The following is a 17,884-nucleotide window of genomic DNA, read 5'->3' on the forward strand; positions in this document are numbered from 1 at the left end:
TATTGGTATTTAGATAGATAAAAATTATACCATATAAATTTGAAAAAAGGTAAATATGTAAGTTGTGTAAGTAAGAAAGTTAAATGCTTCATGAAGAAAATTTTCTTTTAGTTTTAAAAAAAGTACAAACTAATTACGAACTTTTTAAGCACAGGATTTTAAGTAAACATGAGTTAACAAGGATGACAACATCCATAAAAGCAAAGCACTGAAACGGTAGGAAAACGGACATTAACACTTGTATAGTGTCAGAACTGAAAAATCACAATATAAATGTATAAGAGACAAAGCAAAATTGTAAGTAAATTTGTTGAAAAACTGCTTGATTCAGGATAATGTTTATGGACATACTTACATTTTTAGGACTTGATTATAGAGTTGCTTCGCTTATAACATTATACTTTGTTGTCCCAGGAATCAGGAATATACCAAAAATCAGATCAATCGGATGATTAGATCACATAAAATTTTGTTGTTAAAAATGTTTAAAATGGACGTACGGACATTTTGGTGATGATTATAGAGTTGCTACGCTTTTTAAATCGTACCTAACTATTTAAGGAATCACCATACAAAATTTAAAATCGATAGGACAATTCTAACATGCCTAAATTAACGAAAAAAGCTATCCGTTACGGACGTACGGACGGACCTACCCTAATTATAGAAAAGCTTCGCGTTTAGAAAGGTAAAGAAAGCATAACAAGGTTAAATTTTAATCGTTCCTTTTTGATGTATACCTGCATCCTTATAACAAAGTAACAGGATGTTTGTCTGTTTGTACCAAAGGATCTCCAATTTCCAATATTGTCTCAATAACGCAGAAAAATATTGTTACAGAAATACAAAGATAAATACAGAATACACAGATAAAATGAGTAAATAAAGAATCAAAACAACTTCGTAATAATAATGTACGTTGAATACTTCTATAAAATATCCATAGATCTATCCATAAATAAAAAATATATATACTTCAATAAGATTATCTTTATTTTAATCTAAAATTTATTTATTTTCTAAAAAGAATTATATTATTTAAACATTATTAAATCTGCAAACATACGAATCTATGAAATTTAAAATATAAGTTTAATATAAAATTGTACATAAATGTATTTTTAAATAAATATGCAGACACACCCATCATGAACAAAAGTCTAGGCTGTTAAGAAAACAAAAACAAAGTCACTTTTCTCCCTTTAATATAGAGGTATCTATAGTAGAAATAAAATAAACTTTTTATTCCAGACGCGTATAAAAAGAGGGTGTATCCACTCTCTGTCAAAAGTCAGAGGGGTGTCCATCCCCCAACCCCCTCTAAACTAGGGTACTATACATCACCACAGTAACATACAAGGGGATGTAAAGTTAAAAAAGTCTAACCACACTTTAAGAGGGGTGTTGAACAAATTTGCACGCATTGAGCGTCAATTTACAAGTCTTTTTGCGAATGATGATTATGTAGGGGATGGGCATTTAGTCCGGGTGTCTCAACCACCTGACGATAAAATAAAACACCCTCTATTGCCTGTATTACCCCCCTCCCCCCTAGCTATGCTATAAATATTTCTAAACGTTAACACATATATCCAGGGATAAGGGATAGGAAACCTGGCCATAAATTAGGTCTCGGCCTGGTTTTGAAAGGGATCATGCAACTTTTACCATTTGCCTAATTTAAAGACCTTACTGGCGGACGGCTCATATTGGCTACCGCTCTAAACCAATAGTGTTCTGTGATTTGGGCTTGTTTTGTATCAACCAATCACCAATTGGCGGAAATTTAAGAAGCAGACAATTCTAGAAAAAATAATGATTTGTCTGCTACGAAAAAATAAATATAAATGGTGTTAGATCACATTAGTTTAATTATTAAATCTGCTTAGAGTTAAACATTAAAAAAGGGCCATATAGAAAAAACAAAAATAACGGGATTATTTTTTGGAAAGAAGGTAGCTACGAATTTTCATTTGGTAGTTTATAAATTAGATGTTGTATTTTGAATTTTAAAAATTTAATACGGAATTGATACAACACCTTAACCCTAATTTTTGTACAATACAACACAGTACAGATATATCATTACATTATAGTATCCAAAGAACTTGATAGAATGTTACCCAAGTGCATATTTATTTATTTATTTTGAATTTTAATTAGCAATGAAATTTTCAAATAAAATTTTTACTCATTAATAAAAATGCAAATAATGCAAACTAAAATCTGTCTGAGGGAAACGATAGCTTTCTGACAGTTCAAATTACCAAAGTAAAAGATAAATAAATTTTGGGAGAGAAAAAACTTAATTTTAACAAAAGCCATTAATATATAGGTTTATAAAAAGTTATGTTTTTTACTTTAAACTAGCTACCTGAATTTGATTCTATACTTTATCTACACACACACACACAGCTTTTTCATTAGCGTTTAGGACGAACCACTGCGCCATCCCAAAACTGGTTTATTAGGCCTAGGCTTGAAATAGGCCTGAAATAATATTTTCCTACGTTTCCCATCCCTTATCCCTGCATATATCTAATTTAGTCGTAAAAATAAGTTTCCTCCAAATTGTTTAAGACAGGCATAGATCAGGACATTCGCTACTAAAAATAGGCTAGGGATTAAAAAAATTATAAATATAAGATTCGATTTCTTTTACAGCAATTTTAGTCATCTTAGCATTTTTTCGAAATAGCTAATAGTGCCTAATAAAAAATGACGCCATATAATACAAATGATAGGCCAGAATGCATAGTGATTGACAAATGGTAAAATGTATACTGGCCTATCATTGGTATCATATGGTATCAATTTTTTATGGAGCAATTCTCAAATTGACCCAAACTTTTATTGAAGCCAGATGTGAATGATGTTACAAAATAAACTTTTTTACAAGATTTACATTTCATGATAAAAAAGAAAATCTTCTTTTCATCTCCTAGAATGATTAATAGGATACTCTGCTTGTACAAAATATTTGACATTAACTTAACAATGAATTAAAATTTTATTTTACCCCATTTAAAATGAAATATTTGGATTATACTTGAAGAGTGTCCTCTGGAATATATATTTGTATATTCTTATTTCTAAATATAACTGCAGAGTGTCCTCTGGAATATATATTTGTATATTCTGATTTCTAAATATAACTGCAGAGTGTCCTCTGGAATATATATTTGTATATTCTTATTTCTAAATATAACTGCAGAGTGTCCTCTGGAATATATATTTGTATATTCTTATTTCTAAATATAACTGCAGAGTGTCCTCTGGAATATATATTTGTATATTCTGATTTCTAAATGCTTCTTCTGGTTCTAGAATTTGATAGAGATTTACAAAGTTTACATGACAGAATTTCAATGAAGGTTCTTCTGAAATCCCTGAAGAATGCAATTAATCCTTTACGAGTTTAGTTCTACAAAAGTAGGCTTAGGACGACATTTTGTTTGGAAGGGGTGATATTTCATCTGTTATCTGATTGATAGAAAGGGTAGAGGCAAAATAGTTTTGTATAACATCACTTCCAAACGCCTAGGGCAAAGGAAAGGTATGATTGGTTGATAGAACTCAAAATATACATACATCAGATGAACAACCCTTTAACTTGTTTCTGGATACTTTGCCTGGTATGTTCTGGCAATCCATTAATATTTATTATAGAAGGATATTCTTTAAATTTTAAACCTCTGCAAAAATAGTTTATGAATAATTTTTAATTTGTAAAGTTAATGAAAATAATTTTATAATCAAACTTATAAAGACTATTGTATAAGCAAGACGATCTTCCAAAATGTTTAAAATAAAAGCTTAATTTTAAATACGACATAATAAGCCTTCTTACTAAATTAACTACGACATTTGAAATGCTTAAAATCAACTTAGGCATTGGAAACGACATTTTAAGTTGTTAAACCTTATTATTCTAAATAAGCAACGACATTTTATTCATAAGTTTTGTTTAAAAAAACGAAGACGACTTTGTAAAGGATAATTAATTTCCTGTGCAGAACACCATAGATGATCGGGTTGAGCATTGAATTTGTGTAACCTAACCACAGGGCTACTGACTGGATCCACACTAAAAAAACAAGAAATAAGTTATTTTTGATAACCATGATATAACAGAGAAGGATATTCCAACAAGATTTTACAAATAATTGAACCAAATAGTGTTTAATCAATGGGTTCTTTAAAGTTCTTATGGAATGGGTCACTCCAACGAGGAAAGATAGGAGAGAGCCATTCTTGGTAAATATTCTGGTCTTTATTCTGTTACTAAAATACCTGGAATAGATGTTCCACCCGCCAGAGAACTGTACAGTGTCAGAACAAAGAAAGGAAGCCAACAAACTAGGAAGGTGAGCAGAACTATTCCGACTGTTAATGTCGCCTTCCATTCTTGCCGGGCATGAGATGCTACTCCTGAAAGTTAAAAAGATAATTCTTATAGAAATTTGTAAATCAAATTGATACAAAGATAGATATAACATTAATCTATTAATTAAAAAGACTGAATAAAAAAAGGAAATGAAGGGGACCTAGAGATTATTGATAAAGTATCTTTTCTGCTTAGACATATAACTTTCTTCTTTTTCAGAAGCTTTTATAGATAGAACAATATCAGTAGGGATTTAGCAACTTAGGGATGGGTGGGATTTTTATGGGTTTAAGTGTGTTGAAAATTCTTTTTACCATGGCCTATATCTAAAGGTCAATTGCTTATAACCTGCCTTAGACCAAAACAATCATCTCTGAAAATAGAGAAACTAGCGGTTGTCTGTCTTTGCTAAAATGCTGCTACTTTACATCATAGTATGATGATCATTTTAACTAACAAAGAAAGAATAATAGGCATAATAAATCTATTACGGTGCCATATACCTATATCTCCGTCTCTGAACAATATCTACTACATATACCTATATCTCCGTCTCTGAACAATATCTACTACATATACCTATATCCCCGTCTCTGAACAATATCTACTACATATACCTATATCTCCGTCTCTGAACAATATCTACTACATATACCTATATCCCCGTCTCTGAACAATATCTACTACATATACCTATATCTCCGTCTCTGAACAATATCTACTACATATACCTATATCCCCGTCTCTGAACAATATCTACTACTCAACTTTAAATTTACTTTTGATAAGAATTTGTCATGTCAAATTTACTCCACGACAACATGAGAAATGACAGCACAAAAAAAATCAGAGAAAAAGAGAAAAACATGCAATTTAAAAACAGTATTTATTACTTTGCAAAAATATCAGCTGATTTCACATACCAAATATATTTGCGAAAAGAAATATTGGATATAGTGCATTTCGTGACATCGCCTCTTAAGGGCCATTTTGGTTTATTTTTAAAGTAGCTTTTGATAGTTTAGGTGATTGCCCCGTAGGGTTGGAAATTGGCCCCGCAGGATTAGTGCCCCTTCGCAAGGGCTAGAAATAGGAGAAAAGCTACTGTGAAATACGAAGAAACGCCCCTTAAAGGCGATGTTACGAAAGGGATTATACCCGAAATATTTTCTTTCAGGTTTAATATTCCTGGCTTATGAAAAATTGTTTAGTAGACTGAAGAAGAAAAAAAATATTTTATATTTAAAAGATAAATCATTTTTCTTCTTTTTAAGCATCCAAACATAGTAAACGTTTTTTTCATAGGATAAATTTTTATTTTATACCTATGATATTTTCTGATAAGCCTTTTAATAGATTAGGTAGTTTTCTTTTTTACCCAATCAATTGTAACTCACCCATAAAACTGGAAAGCCTCCCAGAGGATACTTTGTTAGAAGCAAATCTTTGAAGACGAATATTTCTTATGTCAGAATTGTCTCCGGATAACAAGCCAGGATTAGATTTGGAATGCTTCAAACCTGAAATAATGAAGATAGAATTAAAATGTATAAAATTATGGTTTAAATTATCCTTATATAAAAGTAGCAGGATGCCTGTATTTGTGTAGCGAAGGACCAATATGGTTCTTCTTTAAGTGAAGCTTCATATCCCTCCAAAGAGATTAACTTTTTTATTTTTTGGAAAAATCAGATCATTTTAGAAAAGTGCTTGACTATCCTTATCAATAAAAGTGTAGAGGAGCTAAGCAACTATTGTAAATAATGTTATGATTTTAAACAAACCTTCTTTCCTGAACTCTGGTGGTATAGAAAGTGTTCCAGACGATCTCGAGTGTTTCAAACTCGCAGCTGGCCTCATTGAAAGACTTGAAGTAACAGGAGGGGACAAATAGTTATCATCCAATACATGTTCTTGCAACTGAAGAGATACCCTTCGGTCACTTTTTACATTAATATCACTATTGTCTATATTTTGATGAATATTAATACTAATATTCTTGTGTTTGCCAGGTACAGAGTCGGAATAAATATTGCTGGAACATTCACGTGTGGTAGGTATTTTAGCAGGTATTGTCTGTAAACATAAAGTTCCATCAAGGGTGTAGCCTAGTTTAGGCTAGTAAGTTAATTAGGGGTTATGACTATTAAAGTTTTGATAATTAGACGTTTTTAATTGCATAAGTTAAAATAACTGTCTAAACCTTAATTGCTGTTTACAACGAAATATATGGACATAACTGTAGCTATACAATAACACGGACTTGTCCAAATATCTGCAAACGAGAATTTTTCATCCACATAAATTTACAGACCAACATTTTACACAGTGTCTTATAGTTTATTGTTCTTTTTGATCTATAATGAAAACCTTGTTGATGGAACTAAACCTTATTACTAGTTAGAGGTAAATAATTATCACATGCTTCTGCAGTGGGAACACTTATGTAAAGAGCGTTGGTATACAAAGGATTTGTTCTAAATTTACTAAAATTAATTTTGTAATTAATTATTTTTTTAGTATATTTTTTAATTTCGTTTTTATGACTTTCTATCCCATTAAAAACGTGAATTTAATTTTAATGAGATCACATCCGGTTATGAGTATCAAGATATCAACTTTTTGGATAGACAGAATGAAACAGTTATCTGGGATCTTAAGTGATATACTCAAAGAAGATAAAGTATAGAATAGAATCCAGGTAGAAGATTCTGCCTGGCTAGCCTGAAGTAAAATTGAAACTTTTGAAAGACCAAAACGGCTACAAGGCTGTTAGTAAATAACATGATTTTAGTAATTATTCAGAAAAAATATTCAAAATAAATTTCTTTTTCAATGATTAACTAAAAGCCATGTAGCCAAGAATCCAGCTTCCTCTTCCCTATTCACAATGGATTAAAATGAATTTAATGTGCATATTAAGCCTTAAAAAAAAATTATGTAAGAAAATATACAAAAAAAATATTGGTCTCAGTATTTATATTATAAAACTAAGTTGCGCTCTTATGTTTCTTACATTAGATGTTGATACAAATTAAACTTTTCTAGTTTTGTCCAACTAGTTATTGTGATTTGTACTTTATCATTATTGTCTTTACTGCGCAAGTCAAAGATTCCTTCAAATTTCCCAGAAATATTTAGGGTTTTCATTTCTATTCCTCCTTATTCTATGGATATACTAATTAAAATCATGTACACCCAAATTTGGCCCAAGAAATTCCCCTTACTATACATATTAGTTACATAATAGTAATAGGAAAATTTTTATATCTTTTTTTACTTATTATGCGGTTTTAAGCTAAGGTTTGAACTCATCAACCACCCGACAATTAGCGAATGCGTTTTATGTTACAGTCCCACATTGCGAGAATGCAATACTTTTAAGTGATTAAGTTATTAAAAATTAATTGTAGTTTTCCTGAGAAGACTTGGTTCATTGCTATTATTTGTACATTTCAGTTCATCAGATTTTGAGGAATACGTTGTTATTGTAGGTTGTGTTCGCTCATTTGAATCAACGCAGACGGTGTCTGATTATTTTCAACATTCAGATTTTTTTTTTTTTTTATAAAATTTGTCATTACCATTAAAAGCTTTTGAAAAACATGTTGAGAAACCTAAATCATTTTAAATGTTGTTCTTGTATTTTTTAAGCGAAAGTATATTCTATAAAGCTTCGTTTTCCTCAAATTACATCTAGGCCTCTACTCTACATTTAATAACTCAGTCCGTTTGTCTGTCTTTTGCTGTAATTGATGAAAATTTCTTTTTAGTGAAATATGATTTTCCATTAAAGTTAGAATTTTCGTATTTTGAGCAAAAATGTCTAGAAGCAATTAAGATCTACTCTTCAACTCACTCTTTCTATCCATCTGCATATATGTTTATGATTAGTTTCAATTTTACGTTTTTTGATCGTTTTTTATCTTGTTAACAATACAAAATTTTTATCAGGTTCTAAATACATGTCTCAGTAATTTCATATATTTAACATCTTTTTTTAAAAAGCAAAGTGATCTTTTCATAAAAATAAAGTTTCTTTAATCTTTTTGCTTAACGTTTATCTTAATCTAAATATTATTCCTGGTGCTGCAGCACTCATTAGTGGATATCCTTCTCCAGGTACAAAAGATGGATTCACCTGGCAGCAGGCTGATCTGGTCGTAGGATCATCCTGCAGCTGCTCTGGCTGCCAGGAGCAAGGTTCCTTGACCAGCCCCTTACAGGCTGTTGATGTACTGTTCACATCTTCTGATTTTGTCTAAATTAGATGCATGTCAAATATCATCGTTTAAAACACTGAATAATGTTACATTATGGATCTTACTTAAACATTATTGAAGTCTAAATTGTTTAATTAGGTTGGTTGAAAATAAATGGGGTATTCCTATCCAGTTATTCGTGAATAAATGATGAGCTATCGCTCCATCATTTATTCCCCCGGGCAAAAAATACTCATTCCTAAACAAAAAACTAGATAGGAATATCATTCTCATTTGAACAAAAACTCATTTTTATGCTAAAATGTGGTTTAATTTTGGTTTTTAATTTTCATTTATTTCTCCGAAGTAGTCATTTTTTTCCCCCGAGGTAATTATGCTTTCTTTTAGTAATTAATAAAAATTCTAAAATCTTCCCAAAAAAAATTTAAAATCTTCAAAAAAAATCCAAAAATCTTCTAAAAATATTTTCTCAGATTTTCATATAAATATGAGAATTCATAATTTGAAAATACATATTTGTGTTGGAAAATGAAAATATAAATTTTGTTATGAAAAATAATACATCCACATAACAATTGACAGGTTTTTACGTCACGTGAAAATAAGTTTCACGACATAGTATAGCTAGGATTATCAAGGACTTAATAGTCATTCTAAGATTTATAGTAATGCTTTCTGTTAAATATGTAAGTAGATGTGTTGGTGGAGAATTAATGAATTTGTAGTTAAATCTATAAACAACTTATATTTTCAATATAAAACATACTTTACCTAGATACAGAAAGACATACCTACGGAGTGAGGAGATTTAATTTTTAGAAAACACTTCTGAAAGTTTGATAAAAAGATACCAGCTTCCCAAAATCTATTGATGTTATATACCCAACAAAAAAAAAGGCGAAACTAGTAAACACTGACTTTAAAAACCCCAGTTAGATAATATACAAATATGATTTTTTAATGGTGATTTTCTAGATTACATAATAAGATCATATAATACCCATATAACACATAATAGTGGTTAATAATGTAATATGTTAGTATGAAGATACACATTTTTTCTCTAGTCGGAAATACGAAATTTTATACGCTAAGCTTTTCTATAAAGGAGTCGGCCCATCTGTACGTCGGTAACGGATAGCTCTGGCATCTATACAAATTTCCAAAAAAATATACGTTAATACTTACTGATTTTTCAAATATTAAAACTTGTTATAGATAAATAGCCAAAACTTAAGACGACTAGGCAGAACCTAGTAATAGTGTCTAACTTTTTATCTTTGTGACGTAACAAAAATCCATCTCTTTTTTAGGGGTTTCCTTTCCCACCTCCCCTCTCATCCTTCGATTTTTGTTACGTCACAAAGATAAAAAGTTAGACACTATTGCTAGGTTCGACTAGGCACAATGCCATAAACAAAGCATCTTATTGATAAAGTCTCAAAGATGTTAGTAACAGTAAATCTATATTTTACTTCAAAGTCTATTAAGTTTTAGTTAAAAAGCTTATCAGCTTGTTTGAAACGGGGCTATTCAGTTTGTATGTCTAATCTATACTTATTATTCTTTAGTTATTACATTTGATATTATTTCTCGATTACTTTATTACTGTTTTCTGTTTTTCAATTTAAATTATTAGATTGTTTACATATCAATTCTACCTAACATTTACCAAAACAAACAAAAAAAGATGATCTTTATATCAGATTTCTAAAGTAATGTATCATGTTGAAAAGTAACTTTTTCCCTAGAAAACAAGTATTTACAAAAGCGTCGCTTTCCTACATTTATGTTCGTTCCATATTTATTTAACATTGTTAAATCAACAAATCAAATAATATTCCTCATATCTCAAACATTGCATGAGGATTTTTGTAAGAATAAGAACTAAACTCGTGAAGCAATTTTGAAATTTTTCCAGAACGTGTGAAAGACCATATCAAACATGTCTATCTTTTGGCAATTATAGATAATTACATATCTTGTTTTTTTTGAAATAATTTCTATGACAATTGAACACATTAAGTGATGTTTTTAACATGAAGCCTCCAAACACAAGTATAATATTCCCTTATCTATTTTATTGAGAGTGTTGTTATCGTGGATGTCGTTTTTCTTTGTCTGTACATTATAAAATAAAAAAAAGAGAAAAATAAGATAAGCACAACTGCATTTGTCAGACATTTTCACGAAAATAACAATAGTTAGACACTTTTCATTTAGAGATTTCTAACTTTATATTTTAATCTAGAAATGTAATTAAATCTTTGGTTATTTTATTAGGTTCATATTTTTAATTCCTTGTAAATGTTTTTTTAGACCTAAGTAGAGTGTTTGACAAAAGTACATTTTTTTCATACTAACAATTGATGATATCATTTGGGGTTAAAATTTAATGAAAATCTTTTTTTTACCAAAATATATATATCCTTTTCTCTTTAATGAATTCTACAGTTCTAATGTGTAATTTATCTTGTGGTACAACTCCTGGAATATAATATAACAAGATTCACTTTAAGTTTTTATTTTAACCAATTCTAATATTATTTGTGGTAAAAGTAACAAATTCTTATTTTCGATTATGGGTCAGAATACGATTCATTTAAATGTAATGTACAAGAGTAGGTTTTTAAACCCTACAGAAAAAAAAACATACAGGGTGCGCCAAATAAATCCTGACATTTTCTAGCTTCTAAACATAAAATTGTCAAATTTAAAGATTTTATTGAATTTTAAAAACTGGATATCAGACTAGGTACATGACTATTAGATCATGAAATAAAATCGCCACCAATCTCAATCACTGCCTCTACCCGCCCCCTGAACTGCCCGCAGGCCCTAAATACCATGTCCCTTTCCAAGATGGCAAAGTTCTTCTTGATAGTGGCAATGACTGGTGTGTTATTGGTATGAGCGCGTCTATTGGTTCCTGCTTTAATGGCGCTCAAGGCTCAATATTCTATTGGATTAAAATTGGGGCTGCTGGCAGTCGACAACTGCTTAGAAACATGATAACCAAAGGATACAAATTCAGCCATCTTTCAAGCTACCCATCGTCATATCAGCTCTGACTTAGGCCACAGTTGAGCTAGAACGACGTATTGCAGCTTTTGGAAATGGCATAAAGATTCATTCAGCACAATCCAGTTTTTAGATTCCAAATGGGCCCCTGAAGTCAGGAACCGTGAAATTTTCAAGATTTTTGACATCATTAAATGTTCTACGTTTCACTTTGATGGAGAAATACAGCCAAGCCAGTTGAGATAAAGAGCTCTAGTTTTTTTCTAGTGTCTTTATTAGGTATCTAACAGTATCTCCAACAAGTTTATTAAGTCTCTCTCACATACAGATGGGCTGAGGTCAAATTTAGTGATTCCAAGTCAAGAATCTAGGGTAAACTAGCGCACATTTCGAATCTGGTTTGTTGAACTAATAAGCGGACTGCTAGGAGTACATGTCCTCCTTCGTCCAAAGATATTTATGGGCCAAAAGGACCTTAGCTTTTTATAGTGTCAGGGATAAGGGATGGAAAACGTAGAAAAATATTATTTCAGGCCTATAAAACCAGTTATGGGATGGTGCATTAGTTTGTTATCAACGCCAATGAAATAGCTGTGTGTGTGTGTGTAAAAAAAGTATAGAATAAAATTCAGGTAGCTAGTCAACGTTAAAATAGAACATTTTATAATGGCTTTTGTTAAAATCACATTATGATGTTTATTGTCTCCCAAAATTTTTTTTATCAATGAACAATTGATTTTCTCTAACGGAGACTTATCTTCCAATGCTTTTTTGGGCCACCAATCCCCCCCCCCCCCTTGAAATGTTTTATTTTAATAAAAAGTATTTGTGACGCTTTTAAAAAGATCTACGGGTTAGTTTCTTTAGAGCCACGATGAAGCTTTCCTTATGGGTTCCAGGAATATGATCAAACAAGGATGACAACATCAATAGAAAAATGTAAATTTGAATATAATAACGAAAAAGAAAGAGAGAGACAGAATATGCAATAATGAAACCTTCATTTAAAAAATACTTGCTTCTGATACTTTGCCGATATATACTGAATGCATAGGGAATCTTTACTGACAGACAGACAGACAGACAGAGAAGGTCAATTATAGAGCTGCTTCGCTACTAAAAAGTGTGAAGTTATGTATTGGCTACTGACAAAACATATTCCTACGAATTCTGTGTAAACACAAATACTTTTACAGACCACAAATCTAATACACTCTTCGCCTAGGATAAGGAATAATAATAATACTTAAATACGTAAATAGAAGATAAGTCTACCTTCCTGTTTCTTTTACTTCTAATTATTATTAAAAATTTAAAATAATCTTTTTTTAAGGTTTGGTTTTCTGATATTTGATATAGAACAAGGATGACAACATCCATAAAAGCGAAGCTCTCAAATCAGAAGGAAGGACAAGTGAACAAAAACTCTTGTAGAGTGTCAGAACTGAATAGACAGAGCATTTATTCGCACCATTTTTTTGCCCAATTGAATAATTACAAAATACAGTTAAAGGACATACTATCATTTTTAGGATTTGAAATACAGATGCTTCGTTTATTATAATTATATTGTACCTTGTTGTCCTATTATTAAAAAATTAAATGAATAGAGGATCATTAAATTTTGTTAATATATCTTCCATATTCCTGAAATTAGCATGAAAAAAAGTAAAAATACTTTCTACTTTTCTTTCAATTATTGTATTTTTGTTTCAATTTAAATCTGACTTGTACTTTTACATTTTCATATGGAATAACAAACATTTTTATCTTTTCCTTTTAAGTTCAATAATCCATGAATACGTAAAAATCTTAATGTGCTGTATTATTAGTTATGGGGTTATTATAAATTGATTTTCATAACAATTCTAATAAGTCATAGTTAGAGACCAATTTTTTCAACATTATGTCTTATTTTGGTCAAATAAAATACGTTTTTAAAAATATTTATTTCTCACCTCATTTTTACCCCTCAGCAAATCAAAGTCGAGGGAAGGTGTTCGTGGAGTTTTTATCTTGAGGGAAAATGACCGATATCTCTTTGCTGATTTAGATTTCCTGAAATCATAGCATTTCATAGGTTAGGTAACTTATAGTTAATCTTATGGCTCTACATAAACACATCTTTCAGTTGTCTTTACTGCCTACACTTTCTAATTTATAAAGTCTATACTTAGTTTCAAGATTTGAAATAAAAATACCCCTAAGAAAATTTTTAAAAATCTTTTACTCTTTTTATTAATTTAAATGATTTTGATTTTCAAGGGAAAGAAATAATTGGGTATTTCATAAAAATAAATATTTACTTTGTGTTCAATTACGCATGATCCTCTTTTATTCAATTGTTTACTAAATGTCAATAGTAATTTAACAAGGATGACAACATCCATAAGTAGCGAAGCACAAAAATCGTGGATGGGAATACGTACAAGTAAAATGAAAAAGTATTCTTTAAAATTAAGAATAGATTTATTGGAGAAAATAAACACAAAATATTATTTCATTTTATATGATGCCTGACATTCCAACGTTCAAAGTAAATAACATACTGGATGCTAGAAAATCGGACCAAAAACACCAAAGACATTAGGAAATATGTAAAAATATAAAAATAGCCAAAAACCTGCTAAAAGGCAGTTTAACCTCCATGGATGTTTCATTAAACGAAGGGAAATTTAATTGAGATTTCCATAACTAAAAAAAATTTGAAAATCGGACTATAAACACCAAAGTTATGGTGAAAAATGTGAAAAATACAAAAATAGCCCAAAACCTGCTAAAAAGCAGTCCGACCGGCCATGGACGTGTTAAAGTTAATTATGCTCCTTAGTGATTGTAATGTTGTAAAAAAGTTTAAGCCTTCAATCTGTCATAGGAGTCGAGAAAATCACGTTTCCCCCACTTTGTCTCTGACAAAGGGACGGATAGACGGACGGACAAACGGACATTTCGAATTATAATGTAGCTTCGCTACTAATAATATTCAAATATCTATTTGATAGAAAACGTCATTAAAAACTGCACATGGGAAATAGACAGGATATTTCAGGGAAATCAATTTTTAAAATTTTTCAAAATTTTAGAAAAATGAAAATAACAGTTTTCGATTTCGAATAAAAAGAACTAGTACCTACGTATTTTAGATAAAAATACTTTTAGATGATATTTGATCAATTTCAGTATGCAACACATATTTCATATTTGTGTTTTATAATTAGAGTTATCATCTAAAAATATTTTAATGCATCGAACGTTTTGTTTAATTCAAAGTGTCTGAAATGCTGCTATTAATATATTAAGTGTATTACATGAAAAGAAAAACTATTGAACCAGTAAACAATATTCACCATAAATATAAACTGTAATAATCATTTTGTTAATGTTGAGAAAGTTGAGCATTTACTGCAAAATTGATAAGTTTCATTAGTATTTTGCGGAATCCATTGTAATATAATATATCAGAGTTTATGTTATCAAATTGAACAAGAGAAAAATTTTATGCATACCGTTAGAATCGTCATAAATGCTAGTTTTTGGAAATATATGTATCATATTTATGCTATATATAGTTTAGGAGCTACATTAAAAAATGTAAGAAAGATTAAAAAGTTTTAAGTCATTATGAACTTTTAAACTTTTTCGGAACTCCTAAATTATACGTAGCACAGGGATGGTTTTTATGTGTCCAAAAACTAGAATTTAAGACGATTCTAGCGGTATAGTATAAAGTTTTACTACTTTTAATACAATGTTTTTTAGGATGCAAAATGTCCCACGACAATGAAGAAAATGAGATATTGATTATTAATTTCTGTCAACGGTACGTGGGTTAAATAAAGCAATACTTTTGTTCTATCAAATAAAAACACACTGTACATACAATAATTTGACCACAATAATAAACGCAAAAATTAGGCGGACAAACAAACAAATTAAATTATAGAACAGAAGTATTTCTAAAAATAGAAAGAATATCAAGCAGATACTCTCTCTGTTAGAACCCTTAAAATAATTTCCTTCTTTTGTACTTCTTACAAACTAGAATGTACTTTCTGTAAAATGTAGTACACTGATATGAAACAATAGAATGGTTACATTTAAAGAATGTAATAGATATGTAGCGCGAGTGTAAAGTTGTCAAAAATGTCAAAAAAGTTTATAGGATAATTGAGAATGAAAACATGAGTTTTTGAACTAAATATTTGGCCTGTACAAAGATATATGTTAGTTTGATAAAGTAGCCTTGGGTTGAGATGAATCAATAGCTTTTAGGAAGAAATAGAAACTGTAAATAGGTTAAGTTTAGCACTTTTTAAAAAGAGAAGTAACCCCTGAAAAAATTGTGTTTCTCCCACCCATGTAAAAATGGTTTGGCACGACTTCGACTTCCCATCTATCATTTAGATGTGTATAAAGTATAAATTATCTGGAGTACAATTGTTGAAAATATATTCCTGAAATGTAATTTATGTTACCTTGTTTTATATGTTTGTGTGGATGTTTGTTTCATCTTATTCTTCTCAATACAATTATTCCTACAAAATAGTTTACATTACAATTCATTTGGACCGTCCTATCTTCATTATGTAAATTTGAATTATAAAACAAAAAATATTTGTTTATAATACAAAGTAGAATAATGTCTGTCCGTCCAGCTGTCTGTCTGTCCCTTAAGATCTCGGTAACCACTGAATCGATTGGATTCTACTGTTCATGAAATATACCTACTGGTCCTGTGGTAGTTTTAGGCTATTTTCTTGGGGGGTGGGACACCCTCAACCCCCCCAAAAACAAAAACAAAAAAACCCCAATTTTTACGAATTTTGCGAATTCGCCATTTATTTGCAAAAATTTGCGACACATTCGCAATTTTTTCGGCTTGGTAAGTAACAGAAGATGTAATCATTTTGATACTCACATAATTTTTTAGGCACGTACCTAATGTTTTTTGATTACCTCTTGGAGCAAAGCCCCTAGAGGCTAGGGGCAAAGCCGCTAGTAAATCATAAAGTAGAATTTTTATAAGCCAAATTTATCTTCTTTCTTTTCAAAGCAATCCTAAAAAGGTGTTTTTTGCTAATTTTTGTGCACTGGGATCATTGATTGTAATCTCTATTTATTTGTTGACCATATTGTAAATCAAGATACATCAATTTTTGAATTTAATAAAGTTAACATTTAGTTTGGAAAAAACATTTGCATAATTTATTCTAGAGAGGGTGGTTGAGTAGTTGTCCAAACAAAACTAATGAGAACTTATTATTCCTGGTATTCTGTCTTTCTTGATTCAACATGATATTATCATTTTCTTTCTCTGTACAATCAGATTCCTTTCTGTTCTCACTTTGCAAAGGTTTGTCTTCTCCAGAGAGCTTTAGGAGCTTGAAGTCTAGATTTAATAGTTTTGACAATACGTCTTATTTTTAATCTCAGCATGTATTTTATTATTGATATTACCATTAGTAACTATTATATCAACCAAGTAAATACACAAATTTTAGGGTAGTTATAAGTCTTATAAGCATTTTAAGTCAAAGTCAAATATCAAATAAGCTATGGTTTTTTTAAATTATTTTTTATTAGACGAGATAGAGACTAAAAAATTATAAAGAAATTAAGGAAGGATTAAAAAACGTATTGACAAAAAAACCTTGATGATTGCATTTAAGCTCAAGAGTAAGAATATCATTATTATCACAGATTCTTGTACTTTCACCCACAGACACACTGGGTGCTTTAGCAGCTGTGTAATCACAACAACCATTCTCTTTAGAAGTAGCTGCACTTACAACTATTTCGTTGTTTGAAACTTTATTTTCCATGCAATTCCTATTTTTGTTTTAATGTGATTGTAACATCTTAAATTTAACTACAAATAGAAATGATTTTACCTCTAACTTTTCCACCAGCCATTGATTCGACAATAAAAATGTTTTCTTCATTTATAACATTTACATTATGGAATTTTTTTGCTCTTTATAGGTCTTTATAGTGCTTATAAAAAAATTGAAGTTTTGCAATACAAATGACCAATGATAGGCTGAGCTGAAACACAGACTAAATTATTAATGACAGGCTAGTATACATTTAAGTTGACAAATGATAGGCCAGTATGAAGTCATTTTTTATAGACACTATAAAAAGCTTCCTAGCACGAAGAACACCAAACCATTTACATTTGTTTAAGTATAAAATTTTTTTTTTTTACAATAAGTCATTTATCTTGAATATGAAGATAATTGTATTATATAAA

The 17,884-nt window shown here is 30.1% G+C and overlaps 1 protein-coding gene across 1 annotated transcript; it reads right to left on the reverse strand.

Moving 5' to 3' along the window:
• Positions 1–981: 981 nt before the first annotated feature.
• LOC145317163 (uncharacterized) lies at positions 982–17,456 on the reverse strand. The gene is made up of 12 exons (XM_080158109.1): positions 17,282–17,456; positions 16,890–17,020; positions 16,107–16,159; positions 13,590–13,689; positions 8,471–8,648; positions 7,806–7,917; positions 6,777–6,864; positions 6,172–6,463; positions 5,785–5,907; positions 4,294–4,431; positions 4,008–4,087; positions 982–3,388 (listed from the first exon to the last, which is right to left on the reverse strand). Exons 1-12 carry the CDS (start codon positions 17,451–17,453, stop codon positions 3,305–3,307), a joined length of 1,551 nt encoding a protein of 516 aa, XP_080014235.1. The 5' UTR covers positions 17,454–17,456; the 3' UTR covers positions 982–3,304.
• Positions 17,457–17,884: the final 428 nt, after the last annotated feature.

The sequence above is a fragment of the Acartia tonsa genome, chromosome 1 (assembly GCF_053477335.1).
Source record: "Acartia tonsa isolate MP-2025a chromosome 1, ASM5347733v1, whole genome shotgun sequence".
NCBI lineage: Eukaryota > Metazoa > Arthropoda > Copepoda > Calanoida > Acartiidae > Acartia > Acartia tonsa.

What these genes read in the sequence shown, in the direction of transcription:
- LOC145317163 (XM_080158109.1), bottom strand. Translation starts at nt 17,453, where the DNA reads ATGGAAAATAAAGTTTCAAACAACGAAATAGTTGTAAGTGCAGCTACT. An exon ending in TACCTCTAACTAGTAATAAG is followed by an intron (nt 6,464 to 6,776) that starts GTTTAGTTCCAT and finishes TTATGTTTACAG; the next exon opens with ACAATACCTGCTAAAATACC. An exon ending in TCTATGGTGTTCTGCACAGG is followed by an intron (nt 3,389 to 4,007) that starts AAATTAATTATC and finishes GCATTCTTCAGG; the next exon opens with GATTTCAGAAGAACCTTCAT.